Source organism: Beta vulgaris, chromosome 4, assembly GCF_026745355.1.
Source record: "Beta vulgaris subsp. vulgaris cultivar EL10 chromosome 4, EL10.2, whole genome shotgun sequence".
NCBI classification, from domain to species: domain Eukaryota; kingdom Viridiplantae; phylum Streptophyta; class Magnoliopsida; order Caryophyllales; family Amaranthaceae; genus Beta; species Beta vulgaris.
This window is the reverse complement of record NC_079205.1, coordinates 12,821,682-12,843,252: the sequence shown is the minus strand read 5'-3', so window position 1 is coordinate 12,843,252 and position 21,571 is coordinate 12,821,682. Positions and strand designations below refer to the sequence as shown.

At 35.5% G+C, this 21,571-nt stretch overlaps 2 protein-coding genes and 1 long non-coding RNA gene across 4 annotated transcripts; 2 read left to right on the top strand and 1 right to left on the bottom strand.

The window, feature by feature from the left end:
• Positions 1-745: 745 nt before the first annotated feature.
• Positions 746-1,498, bottom strand: LOC125496339 (uncharacterized). Its single transcript, XR_007273009.2, has 2 exons — positions 1,072-1,498; positions 746-923 (listed from the first exon to the last, which is right to left on the bottom strand). It is a non-coding gene; the product is annotated as an uncharacterized LOC125496339 (long non-coding RNA).
• A 5,627-nt stretch (positions 1,499-7,125) lies between these two features.
• Positions 7,126-10,207, top strand: LOC104891482 (uncharacterized). The gene is given in 4 exon segments (XM_010677179.4): positions 7,126-7,495; positions 7,809-7,964; positions 7,967-9,469; positions 9,570-10,207. Coding segments are annotated over 4 exon segments (1,776 nt in total). The 5' UTR covers positions 7,126-7,444; the 3' UTR covers positions 9,636-10,207.
• Positions 10,208-14,139: 3,932 nt separating this feature from the next.
• On the top strand, positions 14,140-16,705 carry LOC104891483 (protein PLANT CADMIUM RESISTANCE 2). 2 transcript variants are annotated; one of them, XM_010677180.4, is made up of 4 exons: positions 14,425-14,954; positions 15,254-15,325; positions 15,616-15,828; positions 16,385-16,705. In XM_010677180.4, exons 1-4 carry the CDS (start codon positions 14,804-14,806, stop codon positions 16,459-16,461), a joined length of 513 nt encoding a protein of 170 aa, XP_010675482.2. In that variant the 5' UTR covers positions 14,425-14,803; the 3' UTR covers positions 16,462-16,705. The 2 variants fall into 2 exon arrangements, with proteins under 2 accessions (XP_048498768.1, XP_010675482.2); XM_048642811.2 differs by lacking the exon at positions 15,254-15,325 and having other exon boundaries at positions 14,140-14,954.
• The last annotated feature ends 4,866 nt before the right edge of the window (positions 16,706-21,571 follow it).

The following is a 21,571-nucleotide window of genomic DNA, read 5'->3' as shown; positions in this document are numbered from 1 at the left end:
TCATTTGTGGGCTTGTGCGGGTTGTGGCCGGGCCTAACCTTTAAATTTTTCTCCAACGGGCTTAACATACCTAATCCAATCCCTTTTATGCGGGGTTACACTACTTGTCCATAATTTTTTTTCAAATAGAAAAAAGTTGATAATCATAATGCAAGATAAAGAGAAAGTTAGAAAATTTCGTAACAAAAATATTAGAGGACGACAAATTATTAACAAATAAAGTTGTAAAGGTAAGAATAAAGATAACTATATGTTACCCAAAGCTATATTGTAAAAATAAATTATACATTCCAAAAGATAAATCAACCACCAGTACAGAATCATCGATTTGCGTCGGACCAGGGACCATCGTTTGCATCGGATTATGGTCCGACGGCACAGGTCTCGATGCAAATCGAGAGACATGATCTGCGTCGGATGAGAAAACGACGCAAATGAAGAGTTATTTGCGTCGAACTTAAGCGATGTCCGACGCACATGACCCGTGAACCCATCCATTTTTAAGTGATTTGCGTCGCATGAATCACTATGTGTTAGAAAAAAAATGAATTTGCGTCGCATCCTTCACTATGTACGACACAAATCATGCCTTTTTTATTAAAAAAAAAAAAAAATTGCATCCTTCAAACATCAGGATCTCAAACATAATGAAAAACTTAAATTTACAGTATTGCAAAAATGAATCTACGTTGTGTCCAAACAAAAGTTGTATTGCAAAAAAATCCATATCATCCGTTTACACAAAAAAAAAAACTAAAAAAAATAGATGAATTACAGAAAATTAAAACGAGAAAATTACAGAAAATCAAAAAAGAAAATTACAGACAATACAGAAATTGCTGAAATAAAAAAACTGATGTCTTCTTCCTGTTTAGCTATCAATTGCTGCTCGTGACTCATACTCGAGCACAATACGAAAATTGCTGAAAAGAGAAAAGATAAAAAAATCAAAATCCTAATTCTAGATGAGCACTAAGCTGAATTCATCGACTATGATAACGGCGAAACGAAATTAGTAGAACACTTATTATTTTTACGAAAATCGAGAAAACTTGAAACCAGAACCCTAACCATTCGTATTTTTCTTCGCCATTGATGTCAGCGCGTTTCTCGTTGAATGAAGATGGAGTGTGTTGCTCCACTGTGGTGGTGAGGATGAAAGAGATGACAGATCGAGAAAGGTCGAACGATCGAGAGGGTCCGGAAAATTGCTCGTGAATTTTCGAGTTGCCTGATATGGGGAGATGAGAGGGTCGAAGGAACGAACAGATCGGAGACAGGGAATTTCCAGATTGATGAATTTCGACGAGTGAAGGACAGAGAGAGGGAGGAAGAAGCGGCGTTCAGAGAGGGAGTTTTACGTTAAGAGGGAGATGGGGAGTTGGAGTTTTAGGTTAAGAGGGAGAGGATGAGATGGATATTTGTTAGGGCTCGAAAATAAGGACGGCCCAACTGATGTGCGTTGCATGGGCTTCGGGTTCGACGCAAATCAATAATTTGCAACGCACGTTAACGACGTGCGATGCAGATAGGCCTCGATAGTTTCAAAATTTGTCAACGATGTGCGTCGGATGGGCCTCAAGATCCGATGCACATGAGCGATATGCGTTACACTTCATATGGATCCGACGCATATGGCTCGTATCTGGTGCTTGCGAGCAGTTATTTTGCGTCGCACTCTAGCTCCCATGCAACGCAAATTATGTTTTTGCGTCGTTTTCGTTGTAGTGCAACGCACTTGGGGGACGCAAATCGTCCTTTTTCAACTAGTGAACCTTAAATTAGTACTCCCTCTGTTTCAAAATATAAGTCATTTACGCTTTACGAAAATTTGGTTTGACCACAAATATCTCTCAAATACGATAAGTAAAAATTATAAAAATTATACCGTTGGATTCGTCTTGACAAATACTATAATAAATATTATTTTTAAAAATTTTATATCAACGTAAATTGAGAGTAATTAACGGTCAAAGTTCGACCTCGAGCATCGTGCGTGCCTTATATTGTGAAACAGAGGGAGTAAGATTTTAGATCTGAATTTCATATTAAATAGATATTATGATAAACGAGCCGGACGGGCTTTTCCGTGGTATATTTGAGGTTGTCCATATCCATCCATCAATATTAGCGGGTTGGACTTGGCCCGCCCAGTTAAATATTTTTTTCAAATTTTGTTACCCAAACCTGCAAATTGACCATGAAATTGGGTCATCCATGAAGGTAGAAAAAACATGGCCTTCCATTCATGACTTTTGCTGCTTTAGGTTGGGTCATAGAATGAATCAATTCATGTTTGGGCATCATATGACACAAAACATGAATCAAGTCATGTAAAAGGAGGAGGAAAGGGCGCACAAAAAATTGAAGATATTTGGGAGTGCAAAATTGATGGTGTGACTTTAGAAATTTAGAAAATGAAAAGCCAATCAAAAGCTGACACGCAGGCTAAAACTGAAAAAAAATTCTGACGCGTCAGTGCCGGGCAGCGCGCCCAGCGAACCACAGTTATTTTTAACCTTCAGATTTTGTACTTCCAACAGTTATTTTTAACCTTCAGATTTTGTAAGTTGAATAACTTTAAAAATGCAACTAAAAAAAAAATTCACCAAAGGTCATATTTTTTTTGAGATCTATAAATAGACATCCATTTTGTTATATTTTGAAGCACTTCCAAAATTAATTATTTTCTCTCTTTTAAATACGTAAAATAATTATTTTGAGATCTATTAAATGCGTAAAATTAATTAATGATTGCGCTAGTGAATAACCCCAATTAAAAAATTTTTTAATCCAAATTAATTACTAAATGTATTTGATTAGGATCATAAATATCCAAAATAATGTTATTTATAATATTATAAATATCAAAAGTTAAAAATAATGTATTGATGTAGGAGAGAGAAAATAATGTGGGGTATAGTCAAAAGTAGGATAGAGAATGATGATGTTCTTTTTTTGTTTGTAAGATGAGAGAGAGTGATGACATGTTTTTTGGGGGCATGAATGGAGATGCTCTTAGCAGTCCGTCCCATTCCTGAACCACTCTAGTCGTAGACCACCTGTAATATCCTAAAATCTTAAGCGTGTTTAAGTGAATAATTAACTATAATAATGTAGTTAAAACATATTTTATTTTATTCGTTTCGCTAATTAAGCAACGTATAATAAAACGAATATAGAATTACAAAATAAAATTTACCAACTTTAATTGTGTTCATAACTAAGTGACAATAATTTATATTTTATGATCTCATGAGTTAAACAAAAAGCTTAGTTTTTGTTGTTAATCCACTAAGGCACAAAATTATCCAAGTTTCACCAAAATTTTACTAAGCCACGTTTAGAGTGAAAGTGTCGGAATAATTTCTGATTTTTGGTTTGCAAAATAAAAAGGAAAAAGAGAAAAGTTCCATGTTCAATACTCCATTAACGTTGTCTTCTTCTTCACCCTTCCATGGCCATTTGGCACACATGCCATCACCCTCCATCCTTCTTCCTCTGCAAAAAATTGGTCACCAATCCCTCTCCTTAGCTTCTTCAAGTTATAATTTCAGAGCATTTATTTCAATTATCTCCCTCCCATCCACTGATTTTGTGTTCCCAATTTCACTATAAATAGCCATGGAAATCCATCACCAAGAACACCATCAACAATAATTTCATCCTCTTCTCTTACCTCACCACCACCTACAAAATAATCAGAATTTTCCGTCAATAACTCGCCGGAAAACGCGACCCAAAGAAACTCAAAAATAAAACCCCAATTTTCTCTCTCTCTCCTCTGTTTCGGGTTTTAAACACCACCACCACCAGTTGCCACCGGCCGCACGCCGCATTCACTCGCACCCCAGCCCCTGACTCGGGTCGCCGCTCGCCGGAGCTTCATCGGCCACCAACAGCCTCATACCCTCTCTCCTTTTGTCGCACTCTCTCTCGCTCTTCTCCTTCGTGTGTTGCTGTACCGCGCAAGCACCGTCGAACTCCGTCCGCCACCGTTGCTGCACGCCGCCGACGTTTCTCTCCGTCGCCGCTGCTTGCCGCCGTCCACCGGAGCCAGACCCCTCCGCCTCGATCTCCGTCGTCCCTGCTCTAAGAAGAAAAGGTAACGACATTCCCTCTTTTTTATCAAAACAAATTCTGATTTCTCTATTTACTAATTCTAGCCCAAGTTTATAACCTTTACTAATCTGTTTGGGCATAGGACCTTGGACTCAGAACTAAGCTTAAGTTTTAATCTGAATTTTATTATGACTGAGCTAAAAAGATGTTTGGACTTGCTATGTTTATATTGTGGAGTGATTTAGTTAGTTAAAGTAGACCACTTAATTTGATTTCCTAAAAACTTTGATTGGGTTATATTTCATAATTTCTAACCTAGTTGAGCTAATTAAAAATCCATTAAGCTTGTAATTTGAGTTTAAGTTATTATCACTTCACTAATACTTAAGTTCACTTATAATAACAACATAGCTTAACTTAATAGTTTTAAGTGACTAAATAATGTTATAATAATATTAATGGCTCTATTATAGCTTTAAACTTAAGTAATTTAATAATGGACGACTAATTGGTGTTTAACTATGAACTCGAATAATAATATTATTTTCGAATGATATTATAATATGTAATAATATAACTTTAAGTATGATGTTTCGATAATTCTAAAAGTAGAACTAAATGAGTATTCCACTTATTAGTCGATTAAAGAGTCACATTAAGAAGTTACTAACGATTAAGAAATAATGACCTTTAGTTAGACCTTGACGACATTATAATCAACGCTATGACCTTAATAAGCACTAACTAATATTTAGGCTTAGAAGCTAAATAACGAAATGTTCATTAATAAAATTATTCTTGAATAGATTAAAGAGTATAGATGATATTATAAGCCTCCCCCGGCTATCAAGGTTGTTAAGCAGGAATTCAGGTAACGTCTACTGCTAACCCCCGCATTCCTCTTCGAAATATGTTTTATGATCATGATTAATATTATGTTTTATATATGGATTGCGGGAAATGAAATGTTTTATGATGGTTATGATGAAATGATGCTATGAAATGATCATGATGATGATGATGATGTTATGAATGAAACGAAAAGAATATAATTATTCACGATGATTATGGTATGCTTAAAAGAAATGAATATGATAAATTCAAGTGAAAGACGGTTCTTGGCAAGTATCCCGTTATCCTGGGTCGTGCACGTACCTCCCGGCCGGTTAACCACCTCCCATTTAGTGAAGGCTATTGTCCTTGGGTGGCACCGTGCATTCTATAATCTGGGCATTAACGCCACGTCCCGTTTAGTAAGGGCTTTTGTCCTCGGGTGGCTGCCTCCCGTTTACGATGTTACTGTGTTCTGGGGAGACGTACGAGTCAAGTTATTAAATAATATGAATTATGATGAGGAAACAATTAAAGAAGATAGTGTAACATGATATGATATGTTTGTGAAATAGTTTTACTTATTCTCTCCTTTTTAATAAAAAGATGTGAAATGAATTTACGATGTTAAAGTCGTATGTTACTGAGCCTCGGCTCACGACGTTTTGTTTTATGTTTTAGGTACTGATGGCGATAACGGGATGGCGTGACAGTGAGGATTATTATAATATCTAGACTTATCTAGACTTTCATGGTTTTAATTTAAGTTAATGTCAAACTCTGATTAGTAACTATGTTTCAATTAATCAAGACTAATGTTGGATCCATATTATATTTCACTTTATAATATGTTTTAAGTTTATGAATTTATATTGCCTGGTTTTTACCTTATGGAAAGTACGACGGTAACGCGCCGACTATCTAGTTCCGCTACTAATAATCGATTAATTAACTTAACAACGGTGATTAGAGGTCGGGGCGTTACACCACCCTCGTCAATTTTTCTTTTATTTATTTAGGAAAAATTGATTTAAACAGTCCCAATTATGGGCGTCCTGACAAAAACAGTCCCAAATATCGTTTTTTATTGTTCAGTCTCAACTTTAACCCCCACCTTTACACTAGTGGTCCAAGTGGACTAGTAACTTGCTAAACCGGTAAAAAACGGATTAACCTTTATTTTATTTTTCTTTCACCATTTCTGACCCCTCTTTCAGTCTTTCTCTTTCCTCTCTACTTCCTCCCCTTCCCTTGCCACCCCACCACCGTACAACCATCAATGCCACCACCCTTAGCCCTCCTCCCCGCACATCCTTCTCCCAGCCCCCATCCCGCAATCCTAGAATGCCCCTACTATGTACGCCCACCCTCTAACCCCCAACCCCAATCCTCTTCATCCTTCCTATTTCTCTCTCGCCTTCATCGTTGAGGGTTTTCGAGAGGTGGCTTCAAAGGTGGCAGAGGTATTTTGGGGGAAGGGGAGGTGTTCTGTGGGTGGGGGAGATGTTTTAGGGGTGATTTCGAGGGTGGGGGAGGTGTTTCGAGAGGTGGGGGAGTATTTCGAAGTGATTGTGGGGGTGGTGGCAGCGGGACAAGGAAGTGAGTTTTACGGCGGAGGAGGGGTGGCTGGAGCAGGGGAGGGGTTTGGGGACAGAATGGGTGGTTGGGGAAGGGGAGATGAAGGAATGAGGGGTGGCAGGGGAGGGGTGGCTGGAGCAGGGGTGGCAGGGGAGGGGTGGCTGGAGCAGGGGTTTCAGGTGCAGGGAGTTTTACATGCGGGAGGAGGGTTGGCTGGGACAGGGGATGGATGGCGAGGGAAGGATTGGCTGGTGAAGGGGGTGGGTAGCGGGGGCAGGAGGAGGGTTGGCGGGTGAGGGGTTAGGGGAGGTGGAGGATGGGATAGTGGGGAAGGGGGGTGGGTAGCGGGGGCATGAGGAGGGTTGGCGGGTGAGGGGTTCGGGGAGGTGGGGGATGGGGATGTGGGTAGTGGGGTAGTAGGTGAGAGGGGTGGGTGGCAGTTGAGAAGAGGAGGGAGCAGTGAAGGAAGGATGGTGGGAGGAAGAAGATAGCAAAAAAAAAAAAGACAAATTAACTGTTACAACAGGTTTTTTTTACCTGCTGGAACTACTATTGTAAAATATCTTTTAAAGTTGGGACTGAACAATAAAAAATGATAATTAGGACTGTTTTTGTTAGTGTTGAGAGTTGAGACTGATTAAATCAAAATTTCCATTTATCGATTACGAGTACGAAAATGCTTCTCTCTCCCCTTCCGCCCAAAACGTAGCTCGAACAAACGCCCACCCAAGGAAACCGACGCTCTTAGCTTCATGAATGACATGAGCATCGCATCTCTGATTTTCTCTCCCTCCCAAAGTTTTACCCTAATTTCGCAAATCCTCTTGATCATTCTTCGCCTCGAAATCTGAATTAATCCATCGCAAATCTAATTGGCTAACCCCCTAATAGATTTCCATTTTTGTTTGTTTTTCTTCTTCTCTATCAATTTTCTTTCCTCTGATGCTCTGAATAACTAGCTACCTAATTCGCCATGAAAACTACTTCGCGCTCATCCAAACACAAGAAGACGAAACACTCTCAGGTTCTCAATTTTATTGATTATTTTTTGTAATTTTTCAGGTTTTTCGATTATTGATTTGTGTATTGTTGATATCAAACTTTCCTAACTTCTGTTTATAATATGATTCATTCATATTCGATTAACTATAATATTTTGAATATACACAGTCTTATCATATGAATTTGTAGTAGTGTTGAATATACTTGAATATACAGTCGATTATTTGAGATATGTTTTGTACCGCTGTTTTTTTTAATGATTGTTCAATTGTTTTATTATCTGTGTCAAATTATGATGTTTGTATACGTATATGTCACTATTGGAATCTGAGCAGAAACGTAGCAAGAAGAGAACTAAAAGCAGTAGGGTGAAAACGAAGAAATCGAAACTACAGGATCATTCGATTTCGTGTTCAGATGAAGATCTGGCATCGACTTCATCAGTATCGTGTTCTAGTCCACGGGACGATCGAAGAGTAAAAAGAGAGGTAGGTCTAAGGACAGAAGGAATAGGAAAGATAAGAAGAGGATCAAGAGAAGCAGTTTGATGAGTGGGAGCAGTGAGGATGACTCTCCTCGTGTTAAGAAGTCGAAGAAATCGAAGAAGAGTAGAGGAGGTTCTGACTCTAGGAAGAAGCGGCATGTTAAGAGGCGAAAGAGAGATCGTAGTGTTAGTCCTTCTAGTAGTCGGTCTAGGAGCTGCGATGATAATGAGGGAGAAGTTGAGAGGAAAAAAGAGAAGGTAGAATCAAAGGAACGGAAGGGGAGAGAGAAGAGTAAGGAAAGAGGTGCAAGTAAGAGGAGTAGGCATAGGTCAAGAAGTGGCTCTCTGTGTAGCTTGCATAGTGAAAGTAGTACTTATTGTAGTGAGGAGAGAGTGTTGGAGAAGAATGTTCCTATGAGATTGAAATCTGTTATAGTTGTTAAGGAAAGTGAGGTTTTCGAAGAAGAAGATTCCAATAGGGATGACAGACATGAAGATGAAATAGTTTGTGAATTTGATGACTATCCTAGCAAGAGCAATGATAGCAATGATGTTGTTAGCGGTAGAGAAGCAATATCAAATTCGCATGATGTTAGTTCGGAAAGAATGTCCATGGATGAACCAATTAGGGATTGTATTGCTTATGATGCCAAGAGTTTAAAAGTCCCAATAATCCAAAGAGAGGTTGTTGAGGGAAGTTCAACTTATGTCAGGTCCAGGGTCGATGATCCCCTCATTGAAAATAAGACTGCCACTGCTAGTTCAAGTCATTATGATCTTGAAGCAATCTTAAGGCAAAAAGCCTTGGAAAATCTACTGAAGCGCCAAGGTGAATTATGTGTAAAGATGCCTAGCGATAGGATTAGTGACCATGATATTGAAGTGAAAAAGTCTTATAATGTAAAGGCTCGACCTGTTAAGCAGCATATTTCTCATGACAAGGGAAACATAAAATCTACCCCAAAAGGAGTAAATGTTATAGATGATGTTAGATATACTGGTCCTTCAGTAAACACTGGTCTTTCCATTGATAATGATTCTCGCCTACCTAGCGTGAAGGTGGAAACTTCCCATCCAGAAGACAAGGGTAAGCCCCCTTGTGATTTTGTTGATAGCAGACCTAATGTTAGCTTATCCACGCCAAGGAAAGAACTTCTAGGAGCAAAGAACACCTGGAAGCGACAGTTGATTGCACCAGAATCTTCTCTGAAAAATCTGTCAGCTCCTAGAGAAATGACAGTGAAGGATTCTAAAAAGCGGTTGATCTCACAAGAATATTCTGAGCCTAAATTTTCAGCACCTCAAAAAACTATTAGTAAGGACTCCAGTAGGGAGTCTACATTTCCACGACTTGATTCCAAAGGTGGCACTGAAAAAGTTGATGATGTTGTTGTTTCTGAGGCTTCTGCCTCTGTTGAACAAAATACTAATGAGCAGACCGATAAAGGTGAGGAGGAGGCGCAGTTTCAGCAGAAAACAATGTCTGTCAAGCGGGGTGGCGAAATGGTGCAGGTAGTTTTTTTTTTTGGTTTATAGATAGCATTGCTTTCTGACATGATACATAAGAGTACTGCACATGAAATTCTTGATTAAATTTCACTTGTTTTTGTAGGTAAGTTACAAGGTTTATATCCCGAAGAAAGCCCCTGCTTTAGCCAGAAGGCAACTGAAACGGTGATTCAGAGTGCATGGATTATTTTTATGCTGCTGACTGCTCTCAAAGAACTGTAAGTATACTTGAAGGAGATAGAGCTTTGACTTCTGTATCTAGTCGAGTTTTGGTTCCTGTGGTTGATATGGAAATGAGCAGGCAAATCATGAGCAAAATCTGATGAGACACAGTGGCAGGTTGAGTCTTTTAATAGTCTATTTTTAATTGTTGTGTTTTTCCTGCTGCTTTCCCTTTTCTTGCTGAATGATGATCTTCAAATAGCTGTCTTACTAACATCCTGTTCATTGATCTTAAATTGCTGAAATTACATGTTCTCTTGTTGGACCTGATGCTGTACTACTATGGCTTTTGTATCTTTATATATAGAAGTTTGTAAAGCTCTGAAGTGTATACATTCACTTTGAATTTAGAAGAACGCTTTTTCATTCTGTAACCGATAGTGGGAATGCGTTTGTTTATTTAAAGACTAGCTCCTTTTTCCGTTTTTAAGGGGTTTTAATTTTTGGTAGTAGTCTTGGATGCCACCCCATGTGGGTAAATTGTGCAATGTATATTTGCCATTATGGTACTTTTGTTCTTGCAAATGGTGTAAAATGCTTGCCTTCTTTTTAGTAAGATCGCATGGCTTTGTATCTTTACCACAATCAAACTGAAGTAGTATTGCATTGAATATTGTTTGGATGTTACTTGTTAGCAGTCCACATTTCCAATTTATGCTCATGGCTGTACAGTTACATACTATCCCTTCGTGTTGTCTTTCTGAAAGTGAAACACACATCGTCAGCCCTATGTCAGGGCAGGGCAGGGGAGCGGAAAAGAAGGAGAGAACTTGATCCTGGGACAAACGCCTGGAAATCAGGGGACGGGCCACTGTACCAAACTCACTCTTCACATATTAGTCTTCCCTCCAAATATAATAAAGAACTTTATATGGTTTCATATGTGAAGAAGTGACTCAAGTTGTGTCTCCAGCAGGCACTGTGGCAGTCTGGAACTCGATATACATGCGAGATTTAATTGATTTATGCTATTAACTAGTTGATGACTGATTATTGAGGAAATGGAGAAATTTTAAGTTTGTCTGTAAACAGCCATAGGACCTAACTCTCTGATTTCATGACCACATGTTTGGTAAGTGATACTAATTGGCGGTGATGGCTATGAATCATATGTAATATTGCAAGGGAAATCCCCTGCTCATGGACATGGTAAAGAACTCTCATCATGAAACGTGATTTTCTTTACCAAATTTCATTTAACTCAATACCACATCTCAAGTGGTAATGGATGGTACCGCAAATCATGAAGAAAAAAAAAACCTAGTCGGGGATGGAGTCTCGTTGGAAATTGGCATGAGTTCTCTCTTGAATTGAATTCGTTACCAATATTGTCAGTTACCAAACAGACGTTAGTAATTAGAACAGTTTGGCAAGATCCTGCCTCTGTCTAGGAAGGAGTAGTTAGTTGGTGTCAAATAATGGCTGCTATTCCTTTCTATGGCTGTAAACAAGATAGCCTTTGGAGCCTTTGGTGGGACATGTTATCTGTGACTTGTGAGTGTGATCTGCAAGTGGATTACGTTCAAGTTCAAGAAATTACTGCAATCCGTGCAACAATGAATGTGTTTGAGTAGTCACCATGTCTTATTATAGGCCAAATTATCTTGATTTGTCTACTACATATTATACTATCATCTGATATTATACTCGCATTATAAAGTACATCTAGAGTATCTGAAGGAAGGTACACAACTATTATTTGAATAGAGCGTGCTGAACAGCTCAAGTCTCAACCAACAAATGCGTTTATGCGAGTTGTGTGCTCTGGTGTACAACCATCCGGCCTCCGGTATTACACCATTGGTGCATTGTAGATGTAGTCACTAGTTATGTCATCTTGGACCCTCGACTCTTGTCACCCATTTGCTAAATGCTAAACGTACCAATATTTTTTAGTCCCAAGTTATTCAAGTGAATAGAAATGTGTGGCTTACTTATTCTCAGAGTGGGTTTTTGAAAAGCTGCAAACTCAGTAAGCCTTGAACAGGGAACCCTAAGCGACGCAACTATTGAAGATTTGCACTGAAGTAGATAATTTTCTTCTTAGTCAATCCGCTGAAGGAAAAGAGAATGAACCATCTCGAAGCCAATCAATAATCTACTAATTTTTTTTCCATCATTACTAGTACTTAATCTATGATTACCTCCTTTTTGTATATGCAAATCTTTACATACTTCATGTCCAAGTGTGTACAAAAATAGATGCAGTTTAGACGAACTTTTATTTATTTTGAGGAAAGCACTTGGATGGTTTTTAAGACATTGCGAAATACTATACGCCTCTTCACAGAAATCCATGCATTGTCATGTGAAGTTGTGTATATGACGTATGTGGTGCACGGATTAGGAATGACAACGGGTCGGACTAGGATCGGATTATGCATAATCCGACTCTGACCCTATAAAAAGTCGGCTTTTAAATATGGGTCCGAATCCGACTCTGAAAATCCGATTCCGATCCGACTTAAAACTCTAACATCCGTGTTGTATTCAACCCGACTTAAAATCCGAACATCCGACTCCAACCCCGTTTTGACTTATTTTTCCGCCTTTTTTGTAATAGAAAAATCTTCTATAATACAATAATCTAGTCATTGCAATTTTTTAGTAATCATATGGAAATCTTATATAGCACATATAATCTAAATATTACTATTATTTTTAATAATCATTTCTTCAATTGGAAAATTTTATATAATTCAATTTCCTGAAAGTCGAAGTCAGATTATAGATACATAATACATTAATATAAATAAGAAAAAAAAAAGATTAATTGACTTAAAGTCGGGATTGGAGATGTCGGATTTTTTTATGAGATCCGATTCCGACCCTCCTCCGACTTAGAGTCGAACTTTCTAAACAAAGTCGGATTATTTTTTATCGGAGTTAGTTCAGATTTAGTCATTCGAATTTCAGCAGATTATAGTCGGATCCGAATTGAATTGCCATCCCTAGCACATACCATCCACATCCAAATCCAAATCCAAATCCAAATCCAAATCCAAATCCAAATACATATGTGCGATGCTTCTATCCTCTCACCAACGATAATATATCAACGTTGTGGGTCATACCAGTAGTGACTTAAGGCCCGGCAAGAAAATCAATCTTTCCATCCCAGCTATTAGTATTTACTCCCAAGTCCCGTCTAATTGAATGCCATGTGAAATCTTTTAAAATGCCAATGTCAAGTACTACGAACTCTAGTGAAAAGCTGCTAGACGAACTACAAATGCCGAGAATTTACTCTTTTTTTTCTTATTAGTTCCACTGCGAATCTGTGATTCTACACAATTGACTAGAGGAAGTCAGGAAGAGCTTAGAGCATCCTTAATGGGCTAAAGAAAGATTGTTGATCAAATTTTGAGATGTGGATCCTTAATAACTCCAAAATTTAAGATTGTATGATAAAAGGTGGTGGTGGAAATCACGAACAACCGTGATTATGAAGCCCACTGCAAACGGCGTGTGAATGTAATTTTTTGGCTACATGCTAGCCAAAGCGACGCGTGCATGATCAATTAGAGGCAGAGTACAGTGGCTACAACTCTATCTGGTACTTGTTTCATAATACTCGTTACACTTTTCATTGTGGGAAGTTTCACATTACTTGTTATAATTATTTTTAACAATAAACTCTCTCTATCTCACTCCTTTTACATGGGTCTCTTTTATTTTTACTCTCTACTTTTCTCTTTTCCAAAAATTACTCAAGAGTTCGTGAATTAAAAAGTGTAGCGAGTAATATGAAATGGAGAGAGGAGTTAAGATTTAGTTTTAAAGTCTGCCTTATTCTTGAGATAGGATAACGATGAGACTCGCTTATACCTTTTAAAAGAAACTCATTATAAAATCAACTCTTTTCTTTTTGTTATATTTTGTTTTGGGATAAAGACAGTTTATCAACAATTTCTAGAGATGATTTGACAGAATTAGGACTCGACATTCATTAATGTCGATATACTACAAGTTTCATCATCAAAAATTTCATTGCATTGCAGGAGTATAAAATCATAATCATTAATCAGATGTGCGATAAAAAATGATTTGGCTACTAAAAATGTGATAGAAAGGGTTTTGAAAGATTTAAGAATTAGTCATGATGGGAATTAATGAGACAAATAAAAAACATTTCTCTTAGAAAACATCTTATATTATAATATTTACTTTCTCCGTTTTATTTTAATCTACACACTTATACTTTTCACACGTGCCAATGCAAAACTTTGACAACATATATATTTTTAGTTTTGTATTTGTAAAAATTATAAAAAGTACATATTAATAAGATGCATGTTATGATTAATCTAACAAGATCCCACATAACTATATTTTCATTAGCGTATAAATCACAAATGATGGTCAAAGTGAAATTTGTGAATAGTGTAAATTATCAAAGTGTAACGATTAAAATAATGAAACGGAGGGAGTACATCTTTAAGTTTTCACATTACACTTCTTCCGTTTCTCAATGACATTTACATACAAGGAAAAAATTTATCCAGTGATTGTTTTAGATTTGTCTCGACATACACTTTCATAATATTTGCGTTTTATAATTTTTACTTATAAGTAATTATAAGTATTAATCGTCAAAATTGTGCGTAGGGAAGCATGAATACTCTTACAATATGCTTTTGTTGCAATTAACATGGAACACATATATGTCTATGTAACTATGTTTGTAATTTCACCAACATAATGCTCTTGAAAAATGGGAAGTATTTATGTACTTCTAAATTACAAAAGGGAACTAAAGGAATTAAGAAGAAGAAGAGCATGGACCACTAATTCTTTACGATAGAGTTTGAGTGTATGGATAGGACCAATTGTTTCATATTGACTGGGGCAACTTTAAGCTGCTACTTGATTGATCGAGCTGGTTAGATATCTCCAAGAATTAATACCTTACCAGACGCAATCAACTTTCTAACCACTCATAACTTACAAATTAGAACATGTACTTCTTAACCAGTAACTACCCATATCATTCATAGCTGAAATTACTCCAAATAAATAGGAGTTAGGACTCTTTCAAATGATCAAATTTGCATTTCTCGATCAGCCTAGTTAGTTTAGCAACTTCTTGTCCTGTTGATTGACCATTATTGCACCATGAAGGTGACAACCGGGATTCCGATCCCCCAGCAGCCCTATGCTGCTCCTCCTCCGCAACCGCAATATTATGCTCCTCCGCCGCAACGTCAATCAGCCACTGGAGACTTTTCTACTAGTCTATGTGATTGTTGCTCTGACATGCCATTGTGTAAGTATTTTTCACAATGGAATTTTCTTGCATTTATATGTTGTTCAGATCCTACATTCCGACTGGTGTCTTATTTTACAATTTACACCCAAGTTCCTTTTCTACTTGGGCTTCTGTTGATGACATAAAGACATCTCTTTCCATATCTTCGGATACATCCCATAAGGGTTTGCCCATAAGGGTTCATTGTCCATAGACCCTTGTGGGGATTTCGCTCAATTTCAAAAGTTCTACCGCTTCCTGGAGAAATTCTCCCGTTTGGGCCTTGGTACTTTTAATGGATGCTCCTAAGTTTACAGGTTGCCTAACATTATGGTGTCCCTGCATCACTTTCGGACGGATAGCTGAAATAGTTGACAGAGGCTCATCATGTAAGTACACAACATAGAAGTTCTACCACACCATAATTCGATCAAGTATATATTTCACTCTTTCTATGAGTCATAACTCATAACCTACAGTTTCCATTGACCACTAGTATCTCCTATATAATTTTTAACAATGTGGATTAAGCGGAATTTAGTAACAAATTTTCCTTAGCTCAAATATCATCCTTGTCTTACAGAAAGAAAAAAAGAGACTACAATGGAGTAATTCTAGATGGCAATATTACTCCCACTATATGAGTGCTTTAACATTATTAGTTATTTTTGTGGTATAGCATGTGGTGTGAATGGAACCTTGTTTACACTACTTCTGTGCTTCACTGGATTCCAATGGATATACTCATGCACATACCGGTCGAAGATGAAGGCACAGTATGGGATACCAGAGAACTGTTGTGAAGATTGTTGCATTCACTTTTGCTGCGAGTGTTGTGCCTTATGCCAAGAGTACCGTGAACTTGAACACCGTGGCTACAATCTTGCACTTGGTAACCTATCTTTTCTTCATCTCCCAATCTATATTTTGTTACATATTATGCAAATACGCTTGTCTAATATTTTAGATGTGTCAAATTAATAAAATTTAACCTTTTTATAGTGTTTTTTAGTGCACAAACTTAAACAAATGACTGTACTTTGGAGGTTTAAGGATTTGAATAAATACTGGCGACTTTTTCGTCTTAGGCTTGATCACGTTTTCTTTAATTTTAGGCCCTGTTTAGGCTTTTGGGCGATTGATCTTATTGTAAATGCCCAGAAACGAGCCTAAGTGCTAATATAAGAGATCTTCATTACTGCATACAGTACTTCTTAATAATAGGAGTTGAGAAAATGTGATAACGAATCAGACGCAATGACTCGGGATTTTGCATCATTGTGCAACGCCATACTAGATCACTAGATGGTGCATTATAGAGGATAGAGGATCTTTAATGTGCAGACCATTCAGCTAAAGTCACTTCAAATAAAAGGAAATAATGTATAGTATAATATACAATAGAAATTTTGGCCTGAAATTTCATTAAAGTTTATGAATGTGTTTAGGATGGCATGGGAACATCGAAAGACAAAACCCTGGAGTTGTGATGCCTCCTCAAGTTCATGGTGGAATGATGCGATAGGTTCAAGACTCTGCAGCAGCAGTACCCGTCTAAATTATGTGAACATTTCCATTGTTGATCTGTTAGTATGATAGGCTGATAGGATCTTCTAAGATTATTCTTTGTGTGATTTATCTTTTTTTATTGTTATTATTGTAAATTTTTATTATTTGATTAATGTTGTATTGATGGATACATGAACATAACTACATAAGAAAAAAAAAATCTGCTTCTGTTCTATACAAATTGCTTACCAATTAGACTAGCTTTTACGGTTCGTTTGGTATTGTTAATAAATGGTGGGAATGATAATGGATTTCAAGCATAATTAAACAAGAAAAACACCCTTAAAATCTCTATAAGAAACAATCTCTCACCCCCAAACTTGTATTCTTTTCTCCAAGTAGTGGTGTCAAACAAGTTCTCGAACAACATCTGGGTATACCCACGGCAAACCAAGTCATACCCGGACAGATCGAGATTCTGTCAGTTAGTGCCTCAGGTCGTGATTGGTCAGATTTTGTTCATCTGAGTCGATCACATTTGAATCATGAGATTGACGGGTGTCGGATAGGTCTGAGCTTTCCAATTACAAGTCGATTCATTCCCAGATATGATCACACCTGGACATTTTTTTAGCCGGGTTTGCACATGCCGTGTTTGAGTTTCATGTACGATTGGGTCGAGTCACGTGTACTCTGGTTGAATCACTTATGACCTTAGTTCGATCATTGTGAAGCATCAGCTCCAATTGCTATTGAACGTCAATTCAACTTCGATTAACTCCTCATCGGATCAGTTTGATTTTGTTAAAAGTATCAAAATCGACATATATATACAAACGTGTGTGTGTGATAAATATATGGATGATCACGAAAAACTATATTGTTTATCGTCATGTTTAGTGTATTCTATTAGTTAACTCTTATTTCAACTAATCAACTGCGTAAAACCACTCTAATAAGTAAATGAGTAGAATGACTCTTCATATGTTCTAATATTACATATTATAACCAACGACAATAATAACGAGTAGACGATTAATTCCAAGGTTTATATAAATGATTTATTATTATAAGCATTATGATTGATATATAAGTTTGTAAATAGCTATGATGATAATGATAATAGCAATAATAATAAACAGAAATCGATGATGATAATAATAACAATACAAATAATAATAGTAATAGTAACAATGCTAACAATAGCAATAGTAATACAAATAAGAATAGGAATACTAACAATAATAGTAACAATAGAAATAATAATAGTATCAGTAGCAACAATGCTAATTATAGCAATAACAATAACAAACATAACGCGGTATATATATATATATATTATGTTGTGACTATAAATGATAAAGTATAAACAAACTATCTTATCAATATGTTTATTCATTTTAGTAGAAATTTGGTATCAAAATAATTCTAAAACCAATCTAATACTCTGTTTATTATAAATTAGCATAACGACTCTTGATATGTTATAATATTATAACAAATGATAATCATACATTCGTATATTTACAACTTCATATGAGGCCTAAGTGATTTTAACGAGGATTCATATGTTGCACAATAATAATAATAATAATAATAATAATAATAATAATAATAATAATAATAATAATAATAATAATAATAATAATTATTATTATTATTATTATTATTATTATTATTATTATTATTATTATTATTATTATAATAATAATAATAATAATAATAATAATAATAATAATAATAATAATAATAATAAATCATACCACTAAATCGTTCTCCCCTATAAAGTTAACCGTAACTTATTAAAAAGTAAAATCAATAATAAACTGTTAACAAGTAACAACCATAAGTAAATTAGTTAACAAATACTCCCTCTGTTTTTTTTATCTTTCTCACTTAGAATCTTGGTACTATTAGTACTTAGAGAGAATCTTCTAATTGTTTCACAATTTATAAGGAAAAACATAGTCATGTGGGGTCTTGTTTGATTCGTCTCAATTAGTACATTATTAATATTCAATCGTTATAATTTTTACTAATATATAATGAAAGATATTTAAGCTCAAAGAGGTGTATTGGGAGACGTGCATAGGAAAGTGAGAATGATAAAAAAAACAGAGGGAGTACTTACTAGTTACTAGATAGTAACTTGTTAACAACCATATAAAAAGTTAATAACTTAACACTTTACTCCATTGTCTTTATAAGTGATAAGATTATATATTTACTCCCTTGTCTTTATATATATATATATATATATATATATATATATATATGCAAGATCACATGAACAGGACAATATTTATAAAGATAACAAAGTTAATTATTTAGTAATCGTATTTTCTTTGGCTAGAGAATATATGTGATGAACAGGACAATATGAATTGGTCCTATAACTAAAATAGATTAATCCTTTGAGGTCACACATTGTAGCACAAGTTGGACAAAGCAATCCAAATCCGTTTAGGAATTAGGATTAGGATTGGGCCGATCCAAAGGGGAATAGGAGGAGAATTAGTTCTTCTAACTAGCCTATGACTCTTCTATTATATATAAGATATAATATTAGGGTTTATGTGATCAATTCATTAATCAGTTTCTTTTCACTAGAGAGAGAAAGTGAAACCCTAAACAATTCCCTCTAAACCGGCGCCTATACCACAAAAGCAAGAGAATTTATACTCTTCCGCTCCAGCAAACGTTGGTGTTCAACTAGTGCTCGAGGACTGATTAGAGGAGCAACACTTGGGCTCTTGGATCTTCAAAGTTTGGATACAACAGGGAAATCACGCTACAAAGGTTTGATATTTAATCCCTATTGAATGATTCATGAGTTTGATTATGTTTGCGATCCTATGATAGATGTTAGGAAATTGTTTCCTAAAATTCCGATATTTGCATGTATATATTCCTACAAATAATAATGAGTATTATATATTAACTATGAATGTACAATCAATTCAACTCGTTTACCGTGATAAATATATAGATGATAATGAAAAACTAATAAAAAATACTATATTCTTTATCGTGATGTTCAGTGTATTATCTTAGCCAACTCGTGTTTGGACTAGTTAATTGTGTAAAATCACTCTTATATGTTAATGAGTATAATGACTCTTCATATTTTTTAATATTATAACCAACGACCATAATAACGAGTAAAGGATCATTTTCAAAATTTATACAAATGACTCTATTATTATAAGCACTATAATTGATATATAAGTTTGTGAATAGTTATGATGATAATGGTAATAATAATAAACATAAATTATAAGAAGTCACTATTAACTCAATAAAATTCATATAAGTTATATTGTTATACTATAAGTTTACTTAAATAGATATAATCTAATTATTACATAATCGGGTGATAGTTGTATAAGTAACACTATAAGAAGTCTAGCTTAATAAGTAAATAACCATAGAGCTGTAGAGCTAGTAACTTAACATGAGACATTGAATCTAATTATTTCAATAACAAAATTTGTTACAACATATAAGGAGGTTTGTTAAATTACTAACCGATTTTGCATATTAACAATATTTTAATTGATTAAATCTTATTGTTGAGCTTATTAATTAGCAAGATCTTGATACGAAGTAAAATGAAGTGTACTATAAAGTTTGTTATAACATGAGTTCATTGATTAAGTGAATATAAGCAAAAGTATATGTATATAATAACACATGAATATAAGTATATTGTTATACTATAATTCACGTGAATGACTATAACCAAAACATCAATTAAGCAAGTAAGAGTTCTATATGTAATATTTCAAGAAGTATAGTTTCATAAGTAATGACATTATAGCAATATAACTCCGTGGCAGAGCCAAGATTTTAAAATCAAGGGGTCACAAGAAAAAGACAAAGGATATTCAATATTGAAAATTTTACAACTCAAAGACACATTGCCTTTGATTTTTTTGATCTAGGTGTATCACTCATCAATTCCTATATTCATTATTTAATACAAATTAACACATATGAACTAACTATTAAACTATATGAAAATCAATCAATAAATTACAATCTTAAAGAAACTAAATACTTATAGAAAATTTTAAATTAATTAACACTACCTAATTTATACAAATTCACATTTCACAACTTCACTACTAGACTTCTATATAAAGCTGGATCACAATAGTAGTCTCCTAAGTCTGCTACAAGTTTCATATTAGATGGAAGAGGAGCCTTAGCATGTTTAAACAAATCTAAACCAGATGCTAGCAAGAGTTCCTTTGTGAATTTCTTTTGGGTCATGATGATCCCTTGCTGAACATGACTTACTTCCATCCCTAGGAAATAATGTGATTTCCAAGTCTTTTATACGAAAGACTTTATGAAGATGAGCCTTCAAGTCTTCAATATCAGAGTCATCATTGCCTGTTAATATAATGGCATCCACATAGATGGTTGCAATTAGGATTGATGTATCACTATTTTTGAGAAATAGAGAGTAATCGTTCCTAAATTGTATAAATCCTTGCAATAATAATTCGGTAGTAAGCTTTGCAAACCACTGCCATAAAGTGATTTTTTTAATGTACATACAAGGTTCTGTGGATTTGGAATCCCTTGTTTTATCTTCATGTAGATTTCCTTAGTCAAATCTCCATGCAAGAATGCACTATTGATGTCTAGTTGAAAAAGATTCCATTGCTTACTGGCAGCAAGAGCTAAGAGACACCTCACAGTTGACATTTTCACTACTAGTGAAGATGTTTCTTCAAAATCTATCCCATACTGTTGTGTATAACCCTTAGCAACAAGCCTTGCTTTGAGTCTTTCCAAGCTTCCATCAGCCTTTAGTTTTACCTTAAACACCCATTTACACCCTATGCCTTTTTTATTGGGAGGAAGAGAAGTAAGCTCCCATGTGTCATTTGATTCCAAAGCATCAACTTCCTTTTTTATCATTGTTGTAATCCAACCTTCATTTTGAGAAGCTTGTAGGTAGCTACTTAGTACCGTAATTGTGGATGTTTGAGTTATTAAAATTTTAAGAGAGGAAGGAAGATCTTGAAATTATACTAAGTTATACCAGTGAGAACCAGTACTAGTAGCAGCAACATATTCTGTTAACCAAGCAGGTGGCTTAGTTGTTCTAACAG